Source organism: Passer domesticus, chromosome 10, assembly GCF_036417665.1.
Source record: "Passer domesticus isolate bPasDom1 chromosome 10, bPasDom1.hap1, whole genome shotgun sequence".
Taxonomy (NCBI): domain Eukaryota; kingdom Metazoa; phylum Chordata; class Aves; order Passeriformes; family Passeridae; genus Passer; species Passer domesticus.
Window position 1 is genome coordinate 252,646 of NC_087483.1, and position 20,771 is coordinate 273,416.

The 20,771-nt window shown below is 52.1% G+C and overlaps 1 protein-coding gene across 1 annotated transcript in view; it reads left to right on the plus strand.

The window, feature by feature from the left end:
* Positions 1-19,237, plus strand: part of LOC135309330 (uncharacterized) — an 80,406-nt gene extending 61,169 nt beyond the window's left edge. Inside the window, exons 23-32 of the mRNA XM_064435481.1 lie at positions 3,145-3,216; positions 3,305-3,376; positions 3,464-3,565; positions 3,994-4,110; positions 4,430-4,501; positions 4,590-4,661; positions 4,749-4,850; positions 13,460-13,593; positions 15,180-15,379; positions 18,977-19,237. Of these exons, the coding sequence (XP_064291551.1) occupies positions 3,145-3,216; positions 3,305-3,376; positions 3,464-3,565; positions 3,994-4,110; positions 4,430-4,501; positions 4,590-4,661; positions 4,749-4,850; positions 13,460-13,593; positions 15,180-15,379; positions 18,977-19,175 (1,142 nt within the window). The 3' untranslated portion in view covers positions 19,176-19,237. The remainder of the gene's footprint in view (positions 1-3,144; positions 3,217-3,304; positions 3,377-3,463; positions 3,566-3,993; positions 4,111-4,429; positions 4,502-4,589; positions 4,662-4,748; positions 4,851-13,459; positions 13,594-15,179; positions 15,380-18,976) is intronic.
* The last annotated feature ends 1,534 nt before the right edge of the window (positions 19,238-20,771 follow it).

The following is a 20,771-nucleotide window of genomic DNA, read 5'->3' on the forward strand; positions in this document are numbered from 1 at the left end:
GAGTCTACGCCGGTGCTTGTATTGTCCCACAGCGATGGTAACGTTTTACTAATTTCCTTTTTCCATTTCGACTCCCAAATGAGGAATTCAGTGGGATTCAACAAGCACGAAAAAATCCGCCGCAGATCGGCAGGGATGATCACCGCATCTGTGAGTGTGGCCCTCAGGATACCCCGGAAGAATTCACTCTCCCGTGAGTAATCCTTCTGGGCCTTGCACAGTTCCTTGATTGTCGAATTTGGGAAAGGGATCCACTGGGCCTGGACTCTCCCCTCCGCCCCCGGGTGGTAAGTGACCGGAGCCGCGGACAGGGTGGGCAGCGGCCCCGGGTCCCGGCTCCCAACCCCCCTCCCAGCTGCCGCCGAACTGTGGGAACCGGAAGGGATACCGTGGGAACCGGAACTTGGAGCGGAGGAGGAGGGGCCAAGGACGGGGGCGGAGACAGATGGAGGTGTCCCCGCCTTTGAGGCGTGGCACATGGGAGGGGCTGGTTCCGAGGGCGGCGCTACACTGGGAGGAGTAGGAGGAGAAGGCAGGGGCGGAGCGGAAGGAGGAGAAAGGGAGGAGTCAAAATGATTGAAGGGATTTCGGGGAGAGAAAAAAGGATTATGGGAAGAAGAAGGAGGATTGGCGGGAAACGCCATGCGGCACCCGCCATTTTGTGATTCACTGACGCCATCTTGGGCCAGTGAATCATCTGAGGGGGAAGGAGAAGGAGGAGGGTAAAACCGAACAGAACGCTTTGAACCTCGGAGAACACGAACTGGGGAAAAAGGAGGGTAGGACGAATCCCGAGGAGTCTGGCCAGGACTCCTCCGGCGGGGGGAGTGGACATTCTGAAGAGAGCCAGGGAGATGGTATGAACCCTGCGTGCTGCCTTCACGAGATGCTCTCTTCAAAATCCCAGATTTCGGGGTAGAGGGTAAGGAGTGAGGGCTCGGGGAATGAGAACCGCAAAAACCGGGTGGACAACTTGTGCTCGACTGCTTCCTCAATTCTGCCTGTGATTTTAAAAGGTCCCGAAGCTGGGAACATAAAAACGCGATTTTGAGCATTTGCGAATCCCCTGAGCGGCACATGCTTTCCGCTTTAAGACAAACATGGGACCAAAATACATGACTAACAATCTGCTCAGGGGTGGTCGCAGGGAATTGGGAGAGTAGCCAAGCGACTAACCTTTTTATTTCTTTTTTGTTAATATTTTCAAAACCCCCCACAACAAGAACCCCTTTAACTTTTTCAACAAGTCTCCTGTGGGTTGTGGAAACCTTGGCACCCATTTCAGAATGTTAAAATCACAACCCAAACCGCCCAACCTCGGAAAATAGAACTAGGGGAAGAAAAAAGAGGGACCACCAAACCGAACCCCGTCGCCGGACACCGCCAGCTGGTGAAAATGACCTGCAGGATTTTAATCTAAAGGGACCGGCAAAACGGCCCGGACGGACGAAACCGTCAACTAAAATACAACAGAAATGTAAAAAGACGGGGGTGAGATGAAAGGGAAAGAAGAGAAAGGAAGGAAACTCACACTCGGTGGTAGGTCCAGGGAAGGGTCCGAGGAGGGTGGATTCTGCGGCGGGACCGACTCCTGGGGTGCTAGGAGCTGCCAATCCCAATCCTCGGGGAGCGCCACCCACTAAAACGGGGTCTGCTCACCCAGAGGTAGTTTGACGACCAAGAAGATATAAATCCAAATCCAACGGACTGCGTCCTGGGATTCTGGAATCCTCGTCCGTGGGCTCCGGAGGTGTTCACGGCAGCCCCACGTTGGGCGCCAAACTGCAGCGGCGGCTGGCCTCAACTGAAATCCCGGCTGGCTGTGGCCAGCGACACCGGCAGCACAGGGGCGTACTCCTATGCCCACACGGGGTTGGGAGAGCGCCTAAGGCTTTTCAGCCTTGAGGTGACGAGGACTCACAGCGAAGAGGCAGTGACTGCAATCCGCAGAAATAGACAGAGACGATCTCCAGGGGTAACACAGTCCGGTTTATTCACCAGGGTAGAAACCGACTGAAGACCTCGAACAATGCTCGACAGTGCTTTTTAAAGCGAGAACATCAACCAATCAGAGGTTCGGGGGGGTGTAACATGCAACCTATTGACAACTTGTGTAACAAATAGAACTAGGGAAAGGGAGTGGCCCAGGCCCCTGAACCAATCACTTGACAGATCTGATGGAAGATTCTAGAAGGTGGGTCTGGCTACTGAGTGACGGACAGGGGTCTGGGAGGAGGTTAAATGGATACATTCCTATAACTGGGAGGGGTAAGGGATGATAGACAAAGAGAGGAGGAGTGTACATCCCAAGACCATACCAAACATAAACTTGGGGGTGCAGAGAGCGAACCAACGCGATCCCACACCTCTTCCTTTTGCCAAAAGTGGATGGAGAGGCTGGGCATAAGGCGGAGTTTCCCAGAGGAAGCAGGTGCTCCATGCCAGCCTCTGCTGCAGGAAGGGAGGCCATGCCACGCACAGGCACAGGAGGTAATTGCTGTGCCTCTGGGCCTGAGCCCAGCTGAGGCTTGAGCTGCCCTCTCTGCTGCTTGGCAGCGCGGGCACAGCCTGGACTAGAGCGGCACAGCCCAGGGGAATTATCCCGAGCAGGCTCAGGGCACTCGGGTAACTGAGCAGTCCTGCTGGGGTCCCTCCGTGGGAGACATGTCCTGAAACCTGGGAGCGACTGCACGGGGTGCCCACGGTGGGGAAAGGACAGAGGGGGAGAGCAAGGCTGCAGTGTGTCTTGAGAGGTCCTGGCTGTTTGCCCTTGGGCTGTGGGAGGTGTCGAGGCAGAAGGAGGGCGGGAGGGACAGAGGGAGGGATCGACAGCTGTGGCACTGCCTGCTGCAGTTTTCCCCGGGGCTTTTGTGAGGATTTCTTTTGTATGTGAAGGAGAGAGGCCTGAGGCCATTGCGCTGCTCCAGCCACCCCTCCCAGGGATGTTGCCGTGGGCAGGGAAAGAGTGTGGAGAGTGACCAGGAGCCAGCCCAGAGCTCCCCAGGCCCCTGTGCACCTTTGGCCATGTCTATTCACATCTGGCTCCTACAGCCTTAGCCGTCCCCCTGGCAGTGCCCAGTTCTCTGTGGCAGAAGGGGATCCCAGCACACCCTGGAAAGTGTTCTCATCTGTGCTCCGTTCTAGATGAGGGTGCTGGGAAGGCTTCTCCATCAGCTTGGATGAATAACGTTTTGAAGCCCTTGGAGCCTCCTGCAGGTATGTTCTCAGTGTGCCACCAAGGAAGAATTGTAGACAAGCGGGCAGGCACCAGGTGACAGAAGCTTCTGTGGCTTTTGTGTTACAGATGTGTCTACAGGGAGGACTTCTCCAGCTCTTACCTTGGATGCTGCACTCATGCCCAGCTCCCATCACAGGGGTGAGTAGTGTGTCCCTGCTGACCCCACAGGCTGAGCCTTGCTTTTGTAGGATCCATTCCTGGGAAATGGAAATATTTTTCTCTAAGGTACTCCAACAGGGAAGATCCAAGACAGAACAGACAAGATATCCCTGGAATCACCCAAAGAGATGAGGCAAGAGCTGAAGGAACTCCTGCAGACAAGACAAGGTGGGTGCATTTCCCTCATGCTTCCCCTGGGACTCAGCAGCCGGGGGCTTTGGCTGCACATCTGGACACGCCGTGCCCGGCACAGTGGGAAGGGATCCATGGCAGCCTCACTGCCCCGCTGCTGCTTTCACATCCTGCAGGGCTGTTTCCCAGCCTGGCCTGGCTGCAGCTTCTGCCCAGCCTCTGTAGGCAGTTATTTGGCATCAGCTGACAGGCAGCCCAAACTGTAACACACCCTGAGATCCCCCACTATATCCAGCCCTGCAGATTAGGAAAAGGGTGGCTGTTTGGAGGTGGAAGTGCTCTCATCATGCCACCATAACCTGACCATTTTCCTGCTAATTAAATTTCACAAATATTACCACTGATACCACCACCCAGTTGGAAACAGCTCCATCTGATGCAGCTGTCTCCCTTCTTTTGTCAAGAGATGGACATAGGGCTTCAGTGGAAGGTGGCATTTCTTGAAGGAAGCACTCCATCTTCAATGCCAGCCCCTGCTGCAGGAAAGAAGGCAAAGCCAGACACGGGCACAGGCACAGCAGGTAATTGCTGTGCCGGGCTCAGCCCTGGCCAGGGCTGTGTGGCAGCAGCTCTTCCCCCAGGGCCTGCCCTTGCCCGGCCTGGCAGCAGCCAAAGCTGGAGGCGCCTCGGCTTCCAGGCCTCTGGAGCTGGTTCAGAGCCCCGGGGAAACGGGACTGGTGCAGCAACGTCCCTGGCGCTGCAGCTGCTGCGGAGCTGGCCCTGAGTGCCCAGAGGCCCAATGCACAGGAGCAGCCCCGAGCGGGAGCCCTGCCGCCAGCCCAGGGCCAGAGCCAGCCCTAGCACACAATGGAAACAGTTCTCATCTTGGTTTGCTTCCAGACTGGGATGCTGGGAAGAATTCTCCATTAGCCTGGCGCTCTGAAGTTGTGAAGCCCTCCGGGCATTCTGCAGGTGTGTTCTCACTGTCCCACCACGGCGTAATGTTTGACTGACTGGTAAGAAGCAGGTGACAGAAGCTTCTGTGGATGTTGTGTTACAGATGTGTCTGCAGGGACGCCTTCAACAACTCCTACCTTGGATGCTGCACAAAAGCCCAGCTCCCATGGCAGGGGTGAGTAGTGTGTCCCTGCTGACCCCACAGGCTGAGCCCTGCTTTTGTGGGATCCATTCCTGGGAAATGGAACTACTTTCTCTTAAGGTCCTCCACCAGAAGAGATCAAAGACATGGCAGGCAAGAAATTCCAGAATCCATTAGAAATTACGTGGCAAATGCTGAAGGATGTGCTGCAGGGAGGACAAGGTGGCTGCATTTCCCTCATGCTTCCCCTGGGACTCAGCAGACGGGGGCTTTGGCTGCACATCTGGACATGCCATGCCCGGCACAGCGGGAAGGGATCCATGGCAGCCTCGCTGCCCTGCTGCTGCTTTCACGCCCTGCAGGGCTGTTTCCCAGCCTGGCCTGGCTGCAGCTTCAGCCCAGCCTCTGCAGGAAGGCATTTGGCATCAGCTGACAGGCAGCCCTTATTGCCCCACAGTCCATGCCCACGCTCAGATTCCCTGCAATTTCCTGGTGTCCAGGCAGATCAGATGTTGGGGCTGTTTCGGGAAGGAAGCAGCCCTGGGTTGTCCCAAAATCCTGGTTGTTTTCTGATCCTCATCCATTCCTTTCACAAGTGATGCCTCCTGAAATTGTCACCTTCCCCATTCCCAGTGAGGAATGTTTCCATCTGATCCAGCTGTTTCTTTTCCATTCTCCAGAAATTAAAGGAGAGCCTGTGCAGATGGAAGCACTCCCCAGAGGAAGCAGTGGTTCCGTGCCAGCCTCTGCTGCAGGAAGGGAGGTGATGCCAGGCACAGGCACAGGAGGTAATTGCTGTGCCTCTGGGCCTGAGCCCTGCTGAGGCTTGAGCTGCCCTCTCTGCTGCTTGGCAGTGCAGGCACAGCCTGGACTAGAGCGGCACAGCCCAGGGGAACTATCCCAAGCAGGCTCAGGGCACTCGGGTACTGAGCAGTCCTGCTGGGGTCCCTCCGTGGGAGACATGTCCTGAAACCTGGGAGTGACTGCACGGGGTGCCCACGGTGGGGAAAGGACAGAGGGGGAGAGCAAGGCTGCAGTGTGTCTTGAGAGGGCCTGCCTGTTTGCCCTTGGGCTGTGGGAGGTGTCGAGGCAGAAGGAGGGCAGGAGGGACAGAGGGAGGGAGCAAAAGCTGTGGCACTGCGTGCTGCAGTTTTTCCCGGGGTTTTTGTGAGGATTTCTTTTGTATGTGAAGGAGAGAGGCCCGGGGCCATGTGCTGCTCCAGCCACCCCTCCCAGGGTTTTTGCCGAGTGTTGCTTTGACTTGGACCCCTGGTGCGAGGACACGAGGCTTGACTCCATGTTGATCAGAAGGCTGATTTATTATGTTATATATTATACTAAAATGCTACATTACAGCTATACTAAAAGAACAGAGAGAAGAAGATCAGAAGGCTACAAAGACAAGAAGAGAATAGGAATGAATAACAAAAACCTGTGACTGCTCACAGCCTTGGCACAGGTGGCTGTGATTGGTCACTGATTGAAAACAATCCACATGGATCAATGGAAGATGCACCTGTGGCCTTCCACAGCAGCAGATAGTTATTGTTTACATTTCTTTCCTGAGGCCCTCAGCTCCTCAGGACAGGAAAAATCCTAGCAGAGGCTTTTTCACTAAAAATCCTGGCAACATCTCACCCTTTTAAATTATTAAATTAAATAGAAAAAGAAATGTTTGCAATCTCCTCTACCGGTGCCTTGCAGAAGAGAGAACAACACCTCTTGAGGTTCACCTGTTGCCAATCAAAATCTCAATCATCTGCTGATGTGGAATGGTCAGGGAAGCTCTTCACCTGTAGAACATTCAGGGTAATTCTTCACTTATCAAACATCTAATTATATCATATCACTAAAACAATCTTAAAATATAAGAAAATGCAAAAACTCATGCAAAGAAAGTTCATTGTTTCAAGTCCAAGCAGCTGAATTTCAGGACAGAGTCCATGGACTGAAGATGTTCTTCTTTGACATCTCTGGAAGTCCCCTTTGGTCCTGAAACAGGCTTGCAGAATTCTGAAACAAAGAACTGCTAAAGAAAACAAGAATTAGCAAACAATTCATTGACAGTCATGAAACAATTCAGAGAAAAATTCTGAAATGCCCTGGCCACAGCCCTTCATTGAACCGCTTGGGCTGAGGCTAATTTTTGGCTTTTCAGTGCTTTTGAGCTGCTAGCTCTTTCCACTTTTCTTTATTATTATTATTATCTTTTTTTTTTTCATTAGAAGTAGAGTAGCAGCAGCAGAGTGTCTCTAGGACCCTTGGGTGGCTCTGGTCCTGGTGGGTGGACCAGAGAACTCAGACTTGGCTCACAGAATGGTGGCCTAGGTTCTTGTGGGGAAAGCAAAGTTTTTGAACTCAGCACTGGACGGGGCGATGGCCCCGGCCCAGGGAAATGAGTTAAACGGCTTAGAACTAGCTTGTGAGGCGGGCTCTGCACGCTCAGAACTTGGTAGGACTATGCTGCTAGTGTTTTGAGAGTAGAAATGACGAAATGTTTTTTTTTTAGAAGCACTGGTGCACACTGGCAGTTGGAGAAGTTTTCTCAGGAATTGTTATTTTAGATTTGAGGGTTTCTTGTCTCCAGAGCAAGCGAGCAGTGCTTGCTTTGCTCTGTGTCTCTTGTTTTTGTAAGGTAAATGTTATTTTTTCTGCTTTTTGCTTTTTGGCACTACTTTTATCTCTACTGGGTTGGGAACTAGAGGTAGATGTTACAGGAGCCAACTCCCCCACGCCGCTGGGGTGCTTGGGGGAAGGCAGGCACTTTAACTTCTAGGGAGAAGCTCTCGACTATACGCGAAGTGATTTAAAAACTATATTGATTTTGAACACAGCCAGCCGAACTGCTCCTGCAGTCAGCTGGAGGGTTATGCTTTTTTTACGGAAGGACAGGCTTTTCGCAGGGTTTGATGTGAATGATGGAGTTTCGGAAACCTGCGGGACAACTGGGGTGGGTGGTGCAGGCAGCACGGGCGCTGGTGTCGACTTTTGAGGCGATCCCGTGGGCTCAGCACTATTCTCAGCAAGCTCTTGCACTGCAATTGGATCGGCAGGGAGCGGCGGGACAGGCGGGGGCGGCGGGCTCGGAGCGGGGTCGGCCCGCGCAGGCGCCGCCTGCACCGTTGCGAATTCAGTTGCCGGCTGGGATGCAGAGAAAGAAGAAGACACGGAGGCAGCTCCTGCAGCTCCCGGGAGCAGCAGCACAGCCGGGGAATCACTGTTGTTGATCGCGCTGCCTGGCAACACGGGCGGATCGGCGGGAGGCGGTTCCGGGTGCCGCGGCGCAGGCGCAGTCATCAGGGCCGGCGGAGCTGGCCCGGGCGGCTGCGGGGCCGCGGGCGGAGCCGGCTGAGGCGGAGCCGCGGGGTCCGGCGCCTCCCGCGGGGCTGGCTGAGGCGGAGCCGCGGGGTCCGGCGCCTCCCGCGGGGCTGGCTGAGGCGGAGCCGCGGGGTCCGGCGCCTCCCGCGGGGCTGGCTGAGGCGGAGCCGGATCCGCTCCCTCCCGGGGTGGGGGAAGCGGAGAATTTCGCGGCGAAGCGGGCGGGGCCGGCCCGGAAAGCGGCGGGGTCGGTTTTTCATCCCCCCCAAGAGAAGGAGCGGGGGGGGAAGGTAGATCTGTTTGCTCCAAGGGAGCGGAGAAAAAGTTTTGCTCAGCTGTGGGCAGTGCGGGGAGAATGCAAACTCGCGGTTCGTCTTCTTTGAGAGGCTTCTCTCGTGCCGAAGCTGGCGGGGACAGAACGCGACTGCGCTCCCGAGCCATGATGTCCCCTGCAGCCCGTCCCCATTTCAAGATAACGCCATAAATCAGTACGTGCACTGCATGCATCATCGGGGATGAAACACGCTGGACTATTGTCCACCTAAAAAGAGCGTCCATGAACTCCCAAAAACCTAAATCAAGGGAGTCTACGACATTTGTAATAAATCTATGAAATTTTGCCCATCTGAAGAACTCATAACACCGTCTCTCCAACATACATTGAGGAATTCTGTCCCTGCGTCCCCATCTGCACCAGAGTTTAATAACTTTCTCCTCTGACGCAGTAAACGGAACCTGAGCTTCCGAAGGTACATTTTTCCAACTTTCCTCCCACCTTTTGCGAATGGCAGGATCTTCAGGAAGGGAAAAAATAACAGTACCTGTAGACAGTGTCCTTGTGGATCCAGCTGTGCAGCTCTGCTGCTCTGCGGTCTCTGGACACAATCTCCAGGAAAGTCCAACAGGTTCTCCTGTTCGCCTTGGCTGTGAACTCTGCCCATCTTCAGGGTCTCGTTTCTTCAGCTCCAGGCTGGACTCCGTGGTCACTCTTGGGGTGACCATCAGTTTCACACGTCCAGGGGTCACCAATTCTTGCTTAAACTGCAACCCCTTGGACGGACACGAGGCTTGACTCCATTTTCATCAGAAGGCTGATTTATTATGTTATATATTATACTAAAATACTACATTACAACTATACTAAAAAGATCAGAGAGAAGAAGATCAGAAGGCTACAAAGACAAGAATAGAATAGGAATGAATAACAAAAATCCTGTGACTCTCACAGCCCCAGCACAGGTGGCTGTGATTGGTCACTGATTGAAAACAATCTACATGAACCAATGGAAGATGCACCCGCGGCATTCCACAGCAGCAGATAGCCATTGTTTACATTTCTTTCCTGAGGCTCTCAGCTCCTCAGGACAGGAAAAATCCTAGCAGAGGCTTTTTCACTAAAAATCCTGGCAACACTTCTTGCCGTTTTTTGTTTTTGTTATTGTTTTTTGTTTGGTTTTTTGTTTGTTTTTTTTTGTTTCCTTTCAGCTGCTTCCCTCTAAGTTCCAGCAGGAGAAGTTTCTCAGCACAAAGAAGGAGGCCAGCACTGGGGGGAGTATTCTGCCCAGAACTGGCCCATGTATAGACCTGAGCAAGACTGGTCCAAAGGTAGCCTTTTCCTGCTCTTTTCCTTTCTGTTTGATGGGAAGTTTGAAGAGGGTGTGTGCTTGTGACAGGCTTGCCTCCAGCAAAACACCTCAGTGTCCAGGTGCTGTTGTCATTGCAAGCTGCTGGCAGTGGTGGACTGGGAGTCCTGATGTGCACTGAGCCAACACAGATAACCTCTGCTGCAGCTGCTGGGCTGTGCTGGAGTGTGGCTGCCATTGCTAAAACAATGGGGGAAGGCTGGGGACACAAAGGCACAACATTGGCATGTGCCATTCTCCTGCTGAAGGAGCCACCTCTTGCTTTGGTGTGGTCACCATCAAACGCTCGGGGTCACAGGATTCCCTCCACAGTGGCAGCGTTGGCCTTGGAAGGCCGAGGACCTGCAGGAATTCCTTCAGATTTAGCAAAACCAATTGCATTCCTGCTTTGGGTTGGAACAATGTGCTGGACCCTGACAGGGTGTTAGATTTTGCAGGCTGCCAGATGTGCAGGGGAGTGGCCCTGGGCAGAGGGGAGTGGATGTGCTTTCTGTGCTCAGTGCCTACTTAGAGGTGTGTTTCAAGCTGCTTTTATGGCAGGACTGGCTCAGTAGAAAGCACAGTCCAAAGGGGCAGGTGAGCCAGGTGGGCTGTTGAGCAGGAAATGGGCAGCAAGAGGCATGGAACACACTGGTTAAGGATTGGCCTGGAGAGGGGCCTTGGGAACACCCCAGGGAAGGGCACAAGTAAGGGACAGTGTGCTGCAGGCACTTCCTTCAGCAGGCTGTGTCTGCCCTGGAATCACAGGAGAGCTGCTGGTGTCTCTGCAGTGACAGCAGTGTGGCTGCAGAAGGCAGACAAAGCAGGCCAGAGTCTTCTCCAAGCAATGTCTCTGCTCCAGAAGCATTTGCTGCTGTTGTGTCATTCCAGACGTGCCTCTACAATGGCATTAAATAAGATAGCAAGAATGACAAGAAATCACCCAGTTAAAGCTCATGGGAAAAGGAGATACCAACTCCACTTTTACCCAAGTTGCTGAGGAAATAACTGAACCTTATCCACATTCAGCATTCACCTCATTTGTCCTTTTCCTGACTTCTGTTGTACTTTGTTTTTGCCTTTACCTCTGTTAGAAAGGCAGTAACTTTTAAATGCACAGAAAGAGGAAAAAATCATCAAAGCAAAAGAAAACTGTTTATTAGTAACAATTCACTTGAGCCGTGTGTGTCTCCTTGCCCCTGGAGAGGAGCAAACACAGCCTCCAACAAAATGGCAATCTTTGTATCCCCTTTGTACCCGGCCAGGACAGTCCCTGTCCCCTTTCCCCTTGGAGGGGCACTCAGGAACTTCCCTTCTCTCTGACCACCAACTTTTGTGTCCCCTCCCCTCTCATCCTCCTTCCTTTTGGTCAGGTCTTCAACCCCGTCCCTCTGCCAGCTCACAGCAACACCCAACAAACCAACCTGAACAAATCCAACCCACCAATAACACACAGAACCAACAAATTCCATCCTTTCACTTCATAACCTTTTGGCTTCAGCCAAATGTCACCTCATCTCTGACACCTCCTCTGGTACTGTTCTCGTCATCCTGAGGCCTAAGTTCTAGATCCAAACAGAAATTTGCAGTTGTGTGGGCCTCAGTTTCCCTGTCTCAGAGTAAAGGACATCCCAGAATTGTTTCTCCTAGAGTCTGATGTAAATTTGTGGGTTTTACTTACTGCATGAGTGCTCAGGCCGTGCCCCAGGGGGTACAGGGCTGTGCTTAAGGAAAGTGCTGCCTGGCATTGTGGAGAAGGAAAGCTGGAGAAATCAAAAGAGTAGCTTGGCTTGAACCTGCTGGAAGCTGACCAAGCAGTTCTTGATCAGCTCAGAGCAGAGGTGGGTGAGCCACTGTTTGCCCAGTGTGTCCTGGGCAGATGTGCTCCCCCAGAGTCTGCACTTCACTGGGGGTCAGTGTAAGATTGTCCTTCATGAGCCTTCCTCCCAGCAGCTGAAGCTGTCCCTGCTCTCTCTCGCCTCTCCAGCTGCCGTCAGCTGCCCCGAAACAGAGCTTGTTTCAGGTTTCCCCACCAGAGATGGTGTTTCAGAACTTCGTGGCTCGGGAGGTCTCTGAAATGGTGCTGTCTGTGACGAATAAGGACAAGGTAAGTGCTGGCACCTGGAGCTTGAACCCTGTGCTAGAAGAGGAGAGTGCTGTCATTGCCCGAGTGGGCAGCAAAGCAAGTTATCTGCTGCAGCACATGCAGGAGAAAATGTCTCAGCCCCTTGTTCTGCAAGATGATGGAAATCTTCCTGTGCTGGGAATTGTGCCCTGATTTTGGCCATGCATTGATGGTGTCTATCCCAAAGGAGTTTCCTTCTGTTGAAAGCTGTGGATTGATAGGAATGTTGAGGCCTGTACAGTTCTGACCTGCTCTCAAGCTTTGCCTTGAGTCTATAGCACCTCCTGTGTGTCCTTGGTTAATCTTGGCTCCTGGTAGGAATCTCTGCTGCTCTCAGCCTGTTGGGCTCCCTTTGTGCAGCTCACAGTCAGAGCTCAGGGGCTGAGTCTGCTCCACTTGATGCTGGAATCACTTCTCATTAACGGCCTTGGCACTGCAGGAAACGTGTTCTGGAACAGCCCTGGAATCAGAGTGATGTAGCAGAAGCAGTGGGAGCCCTTTAGGTGCCACTTGAGGCTCCTGCTAAGCTTCATCCCGCTCTGCTCAGCTTTTCCAAGAGCAACACGGTGCTCTGCTTTCCCTTTGGAGAGCCACAGCACATGCAAAGCCATGTGCTCCTGGAGGTTTCCACCTTCACTTGAAGAAATTGTGATGGTTTTGCAATTTCCCAAGAGAGTTGAGAGGGGAAAAGTTGAAAAATGTCAGCAGTTGTGTTCCAGTGTAACAAGGAAAACAGAGACCATTGGAATTTCAGTCAGGGCAACTTTTTCTTAGATGAGCCTTGTGCCAAGGGTAGGCTGGTGGGAACAGAAAGGAGGGAGTCCAAATCATCCGGTTTAGACTTGTTGAGATTATTTTGGTGCTCAGGGGTTGGTGATATCAGTGTGCTAAAAAATGCATGTTTGCTGTGTCTGTGAATGCCAGAGGGCAGACCCTGGCCTGTGGCTGCAGGCAGGAATGCCCAGCAGCCCAGCTTGCCTGCATAGGCAGCAAGAAGCCCTGGAGAGCCAAGATTGGCTTTTCATACTGGAAGCACAGTGTCAGTCAGTGCTGGTCATGTTTCTCCAGACAGAAAATGCCTTTGAAGCCCACAGTCCATAGGCACAGCCTGTCTGTGTTTCTGTCACTTTTGACAAGATGATTGCTCTCATGGTTTTATGATTCTTCCTTGCTGCTTTACTGCCCATTTAAATTCTCTTTGCCATCTCCTTGTTTTAGGGATTGTCTTGTTGTGTTCCTTCTTTGGCTTTTCAGGTTTGCTTTTATTCCCAGTAAGGCCACAGTGTTTGGTCTCCTCTCTTGCTGGTCTGCCTGCATGACTGTATCCCCAGAATGTGCCTACCCAAACCTGATCTGCTAGAAGGGAATTTCTTCCTTCCCCCAGGAGAATGTGCTGGTTTGCTTTCAGGGAGCACATTCCCCCTCTGGAACATGACTGCATGGCTGAGTGCAGGCAGGAGCCAGCAGGTTTTTTGGCCTTGTTGAATGTGCAGATGACTTGATTCAGGTGCTCTGTCTCCATCCTGCTGGTGCTGACCTGCTTGGTCCTTCCTTGCCACCAGGCCCTGCCCCGCTGGCCCTGGCCAAAATGCTGGAGCCAGAGAGAAGGGACTCCAGCTGACCCTTGTGAATGATGTGCCTGCACCTGCACAGCTGGAAGGGCTTTGGAAAAGGGGTCAAGGAGGGATGTCAGCCGGGCAGGGACAGGTCTCCTGTCGTCCTGTTTGCACAAGTGTCAAAATCATCATTTGATGTCTTTGCTGCAGATTCCTCGGCTGGTGAAGGTGTGCATGGAGAGCTGCCCTTATTTCCAGCTGGCGTGGCCAAGGGGTGTGTACCACACGGTGCCAGCAGGCGCCTCTGCCCCGTGCGCATCCACTTCAGCCCCGAGGAGAACAAGGTGAGCCTGGAGGAGCCCAAGCATAGAATTCTCTGCAAAGCCATTGTTTTCCCTGCACTCTGGGTGCAGCCCATTCCATGCTGGGAGCTTGGCTCCAGGCTGTGGGCAGGCAGCCTGCAGCCAGTCCCAGCTTGGCACGGGCTGCCAGGCACTGCAGCCAGGCCTGACAGGCTCTGCTTCCCCTCCCTGCACATCCCTGAGCATTGCCAAGGGAAGATGCACAGGGAACAGGATGAAAATGACAGAGGGCTGTTGATAGATGTTGGGCCATCTCTAGGTACAGCGGAAGGGGGTTCATGATGATGAGGAACAAAGAGGTCAGAGAGCTTTCCTCCTTCCCGGCTGGCAAGAGCTTCCCTGCCTCCCCCTGGGCTGGAGCAAGGACGGTGCTTTTTCCCAGCCTCTGCTCTGCAGCCTTGCAGCTGTGCTGTCCCAGAGCGCAAGTGAGCATGGTGCAGCTGCAGGGCCAGGGCAGAGGATGTGCTGTGCCCGTGAGCCCGGCCTGGCACAGGCACACTGTTGCCAGGTTTTTAGAAGGTTTTTGGCAGGTTTGTAGAAGGTTTTTGGCGGGTTTTTAGAAGGTTTTTGGTTGGTTTTTAGAAGGTTTTTGGCAGGTTTTCTGAATATTTTGCCAAGTTTTTAGTAGGTTTTTGCCAGGTTTTTTTTTTGCTGGGTGCCCTTGGTCAGCAGGAGGTTGCTGAACTGCAGGGGACTTGGACACCTGCCTGCAGGAGCTGGTGTAGGGCAGGTCCAAGCTGCAGGCAGAGCTGTGAGCCCAGAGCCCATGGCAGTGACGCTGCTGTGCCTCTGTCTTCATGCCTGTCCCTGTGCTTGCTCTGTCAGCTGGCACCCATTGCGTGCCAAAGGTGCTTTTGTGTGCAGGTTTGAACAGCAGTGCTGAGGCCCTGGCAAGTCTGATCTCAGTTCTGGGATCTGGGGGGTCAGTGTTGTGATCTGGGGGCTTGTTCATACAGAAGGGTTTAGGCCGTGGCATGGAAGGGAGGAAGCCTTGCAGGGAAACAAAGACAGGCTCTTTCCAACAGCATGCTAGAAAGCAATGTTAGCACTGTTACCACTGTTCTCCTCCTGACTTGGTTGGAGAGGCAAAGTTGGAGGGGAGTTCTGAGCCAACTATGTTTCTACACCAAGCCAGAGGTGCAGGAGCTCTGTGGGTGCAGCTGTTTTCTCATCTTTTTTTTTTTTGCTGCTTTGAGTCAGTTTAACTTTGTCCTATTCTCAAACAGTGGGAATATAGAAAGCTAAAGAGGAATGTCCTGTGTTCCCTAGCTCCATGTTCCTTAGAAGGGACTTAGGAATTACTGAACATCATTAAAATTTAGAGTAAAAATGATGGTGGCCTAGGGCAGTTCTCTGGATGACCAAGTGACAGAAGAGCTTAATGCCACTGAGACAGGTTTTGCAAAGTGCGCTAGTGCCTCTAAAATGTGACATATTAGTAGAGCTTAATGTTCATTTAGGGTGGGATAGGTAAATTGATGCCCTTGAAGAGTTATAGGAAATGGTTTTTCTTCTGCCATGGGGACGGCACTAAATGCCCTGTGCTGAGGCAGTTTCTTTTCCTGCAGGATTATTCCCACGAGCTCACCTGCATCACTACAAGGGGAAGGATAGTGGTGCCAATTCGGGCCATTGCTGCCCGAGCTGTCCTGGACTTCCCTGAGCAGCTGGACTTCTCCAGGTGTCCAGTCAAGAGCAGCAGCCAGAAGACTCTGCTGCTCCACAACTCTGGGAACCTGGAAGCTCGTTTCCAGCTGAGCACCCAGAGGTGAGGATCTGTCCTTGTGCAAAACACCTTTGAGTGATAACAGGGCTGGGAAAGAGCAACAAAAGGAGCCTGAGCATCCCTGCAGCCCTGGCTGGAAGGGAGCAGGATGGATGGCAGCTGCTCTTGCCTTCAGTGTTCTTAGCAGGATGCAGCCTTTGAGCTTTCTCTGTCCCAGCTTTCCTGGAGGCTGCTGGAACATGTTGGCAGCTGGCTTGCACCCTGCTGAGCACAAGCAGCTCCTGAAATGCTTTCTCAGCACTGTCAGCCAAACAGAGCCATTCTCTGGGAGGCCACAGGCACGCGGCCTTGCAGGGGTCCCTGCATCAGATGCCCAACATGAGCTGTGCTGCAGGCAGCCCGTGCAGTTCCTGTTCCTGAAGCTGATCTGATTTCCCTTGTCAGCGGAGGGCATCAGTCACCTCTTGTGTTCCATGATGAACCTTTGAAAGCCAGTTTAAAATTTCAAACAGAGATTTAAATCTCTGAATAAGGTTGTGCCCCCTTTTCCTTGAGATTTCTTTTTGAATACTCTGAAGTTCCTGTGTTTCTGCTGTTTTTTTTCATTTTGGTTTAAGTGTTTGCCAAAAGATCATGAATTCTTCCTTGGGAACTTTCATGAAGGTCGAGCTCCTCTAATGCCTATCAATATACCACATGCCCATGGGTACTTGCACATGGTGTGTAGGAAATATGAGACATTTAGTGAATATTTGAAAAGCAATTGGGCTGATTTAGAAGATAAAAGTATAGAATAACTTTTGGAGGGGACCTCTGGCAATCATCTGAGCAGACACACTGCTCAAAGCAAGAGCAGTGTCTGGGGATTGCCAGGTGCCATTGGGAGATCTGGACCTGCCTTTAGATGCCGTGCAAGGAAACAAACATACAAAGGGCCCTAGTTAAACAGCAGAAGAAAACAACCTATTAAACCCCTCTCCATACCTTATCTTTTTTGCCTGTCAGTAGTGCGGTAGTGCCTGTCAGGGTGCAGTAGTGATTCATTGAAAGGGTAGATGTAACAGGATGAGAACTATCTTAAGGAACAGCTCACAATTCACAGATAAAAGGCCAAAAATTTAGCTTGCCAGCCCCATCTATTGGCACTGGTATTTTCATTTGGTTATTACAATGTCAGGGATGTCTCCTTCACGGCTCTTCTATCTGTGGGCTCAGGCAACAGCTTAGTGATGTTGGCTGAAATTCAGAGGAGTTAAGTTCAGCTGTAGAGCTTGTGTCCTTGGGTCTTGGGGAGCCAGGTCTGTGTGAGAGATGACTGCTACAGCAGGAACAGAGGAGTCTGGTGGGTACAGCCCGGGGTGAGATGTAGGAGATGCAGGGGCTGATTTGCACTTGGTTTTTCAGTCCTGAAAACTGAGTCCTGAACTGGGCTGGATCCTCTTCTCATGATAATTTGAAAAGAAGAAGATCCCTTCTTTCTCAGGCAACCCCTGAAGTCTCCCCCAGGAGTGTTATTGCCATCCTGACATCTGAGGGCAGGAGCATGTAACATGGGGCAGCAGTGGGAATGGAATGGAATGGAATGGAATGGAATGGAATGGAATGGAATGGAATGGAATGGAATGGAATGGAATGGAATGGAATGGAATGTAGTGCTGAAGTGTGGCCAGGGATTCCCTTAACTGGCAGCTTCTCTGTTCCAGTGAAATTTTTGGCAGAAGAATAAGAACAGAATGCTGTGCCTTGCCCAGAGCAGGCACTGATCCCCGAGCCCCAGCAGAGAGCTGCAGCAGCCCTGGCATCAGCCCTGGAGCACATGCAGGAGCTCTGGGGCTGCTGGGGCCTTGTCTTTCCACCCCTCTCTCCAAAGCCTCACATCCAGCACATAAGCACTGCTGTCCTAAGGCTTCTCCCTCAGCCAGCAGGGATGTTCTCACCAGTGGTAATGGGAACTGGTCAGGCCCATCATTGCAGCAATAGGTCCTTCATGAGCTGAACCTGAAGCAAGTTCATCACTGCTGACGTGAACAAAGTTCAGCTTGGCAGATGTTCTCTTTATTTTTGTGTGTGATGCATTCATCACCAAAGTCCCCAGAAGACACTTGGAAGTGACAGATTGAGCAGCAGCAAAGCACCAAGGCCAGGAACTTTTGTTTCCTCAGTGGGGCTGTACAAAAGCACAAAGGCCAGCAGCTGCTGGGCAGAAGCACATTTCCCCTGAGCTCTCCCTGAGCATCAAAGCAGAGAGTCTTGTGTTTGTCAGGCAAGAGCTCTTCACCTGGTGACCAATCCTGATTGCTGCTGTTAAATCCAAAGTGCACCAACACATCTGCATAATTATTTCCAACACATTGCACAGAGTTTCTCTGCTGGGCCAAGCAAACAGTTACCAGTGTGGGTGACAACCCATAGTCCCAGACTGCATTGCTGGTAAATACATAGAAACCTCCTGTTCTGCTTCCTTGATGTGCTCCTGTTCATGGTGCTTCATTGAGCTGGGATTGGATCCTTCAGACTGGAAATGGCATCCTCCTTTTGGGTTTCCATGTCACTGTATTGCTCTAATGTGCATTTGCACTCTTTCAGAGTTTTGACTGCTCCCTTTCTTAGCGTAGCTTTCATTGAAGTACTGCTAAAATGTGCCCTTTTTAGGCTCAATCAGGATGTTTTCAAGGTAAAACACACCAAAGAACCACACTGCAAATTCAACAGTTATTATTCCTTGGTCTGTAAAAAAGGACTAATACAACATCACTTTCCAACATTACACATATAGTATTAATTTTACTATTTGCAAAAAGCCAATAATATAATAGGCATTTTTCACAGTGCTGGTAACACGGAGCTGCAACCCAGCTCTGTCTCCCCTTCCCAGGGAAGTCCTGCTCCATAATCTTTATCTGCCTCCCCCAGCAGCTCAGTGGGAGGAAAAGCCACTTGAAGTGGCTGGTGGATTCTCTTCAGTTTTAGCAGAGGCTTTGAGCCAGGAGGTTCCCTTGAGGGATTCTGGCTTTGGAAACCTCTCCTGAGCCTGCAGGTGTGGAGGAAAACTACCTGCTGTGCCAGTGAACAGCAAGTTATCCTGTGATCCCTCTGAGACCCGCAGGGCTTGGGGTCAGCCCTTGCTGGGGAGTGGCTGCTTGTGAGAAATAGCCACTCACTTTTCCTCAGTTTAGAAAGGTTGATTAAACCTTATCAAAAATACAACAGAAGACTGGATGGAGAAGATGTTATGGAAGGATTTTCCCCAGGTGTGCTCGCCCACACAATGGAGGTTTTGCCTTTTAACCCTTTAGCCTCTCCCAAAATTCTGTCCATTGACCCCTTCTTCGCTGTCCTGTGGTGGAGTTCACTTCCTCCAATCTTGATTGGAGGTCAGATGTCACCATGGTGACAAGCCGACCCTCCCAAATATCCCAACCCCAGCTGTCCCTTGATAACAACTCAGGGGGTAAAAAACCTTTTCTTAACCTATAGACATGATATTTGTCTGTTAGTGGTGAGAGTCAGTCGTGGCATTGCTCATCTGTCACACTGCTGCTCCTCCCCGGGTGCTTTGCTCTCCTGCACTCACACTTCTCTCTGCAAATCTGTGGCTTATTAAATGACCTGCTGGCTTTGTCTCTCCTCTGGCTGCAGGCAGAGTCTTTTTGGGCAGTCACAGAGAGAGCTGTGCCTGGAAAAATTAATGGAGGAGAAAGAAACAGGGAAGGAGAAGGGCTCTTGTGAAGATCGTGCTGCCCTCCTGAGAGCCCCAGGGGAGATGGCAAAGGTGCACCAGGACCCCATGTTCTCTGATGACGTTTCTTTCATTGAGCCAATGGTAAGTGATAGCTGAGAACCTCATTTTCCTCCTCTTCCTCCTCTCCCTCTTTCTCCTCCCACCCACTCCAACCCTGGCTGTGGTCACTTGGCAGATCCTCAGCTGGCCCCACATGCTGGGAGGGAGGGCATCAAGTTTCTGGTGCAGCTGCAGAGCTCACCTAAAAATGCTAAAATGCTCAAAGCATTTCTGGCCTGCAGGCTCAAGGCAGGGCTGGGAGCCTGACAAAGCCGAGCTCTGCTGCCAGGGCTGGAGCTCAGGGCACTCCGTGCGTGTCCTTGCAGTGTCACAGGGAGCAGTTCTTGTAGGGAGGGGCTGCCCCCACACGTGGGGCTCAGCAGAGGCTGTTGCAGCACTGCCAGCTCACACACTGACCTGAAGCTGGCAATGGTTGGCTGGAAAAGGAGGCCAAACTCAGCCCAAGGTTAATCCCAGAAATGCCAATGGCCTCCTGTAACCAGCCTTGCACTATTTCTGAGTCTGCCTTCCAGTGCCATCTGTGAGCCTGGACACAAGGCTGGAAGGTTTCACTGGGCCTTTTGAGTTCTCCTGAACACAGGGACAGAAAACCTTTTCCTTTTCTGTTTGTGCAAGCAAACTGCCACGTGCTGCCAGCAGCCAGAGCCCTGATTCTGAGCACTGGCATTGTGAGAGATGATGAATGCCTGGTGTCTGCACAGTGCAAAATCCCTTCTCCCCTTGGAGTAAAGCCCAGAATAATCCCAACCTCTGCTTTCTTTCAAAACAGGTTAAACTAATATTTTTATTTCTGGGGGAGGGGATCATGATCTCTCCTTGTGAAGAGCCACCAGTGCACATTGGCAGTTACTTCCCACTGCAGCTGACAGCAGCATGATGTGAGCAAGAGCTTGTGTCAGAGCAGTAGGAAATTGTGGAGAGTGGGACCTGACCAGCATTGAGAGCTTCCAGCACTGTGTTGAGCTGCCTTTGCAGGGTTTCCTTGGGCTCCTTGTGTTGTTCACTCATCACTGATGCTCTAAACAAAGGCTGACAGGACTATGATTGAAAACAAGAAATGTGAAGTTTGAAGAGAAATGTTTTGCTGTTTCTGTTGTAGAAGGGAGAAATCGAGCCGGATGGTTTGGCCAAAATTAAGATGACTTTCAAACCCCTGGAAGCAGTGGAGTATCAAAGTGTGACTTGTTGCAGCATCTCAGGTGCAGCTCCTGTGCCCTGCTTCTCTCCCCCTCAGTGCAGCCATGGTGCAAGCCTGAGCCCACTGGGCTGCCCTGGCAGTGCTGGGAAGAGTCCCTGGCCAGCAGGGCAGTGCTGGCACATCCCCAGTGGCCCTGCAGCTCCCAGGGAGTGTCCCGTGCAAGGCCAGGGCTCAGAGTGCTGTGTCTGGGTTCCTGATCCCAGCACAGCCCAGGCAGTGCAAGGAGAGGTTTTCATGCCATGCCTTTGCTGGCATTTCCTCAAAGGCCAGAGAGCTGCAGAGCAGAGCAGCTTTAGTGAACAAGCACTAAGCCCCTGCAGGCCCCTGGCCTCCAGGATGGCTCCATTGGACATGGATCCATCATCAGGTGGCAGGAGCTGGGTTAGAAATGTGCTCCCTGAGCCTGGATCAGCTCCCACTGGCCAGACACCAGC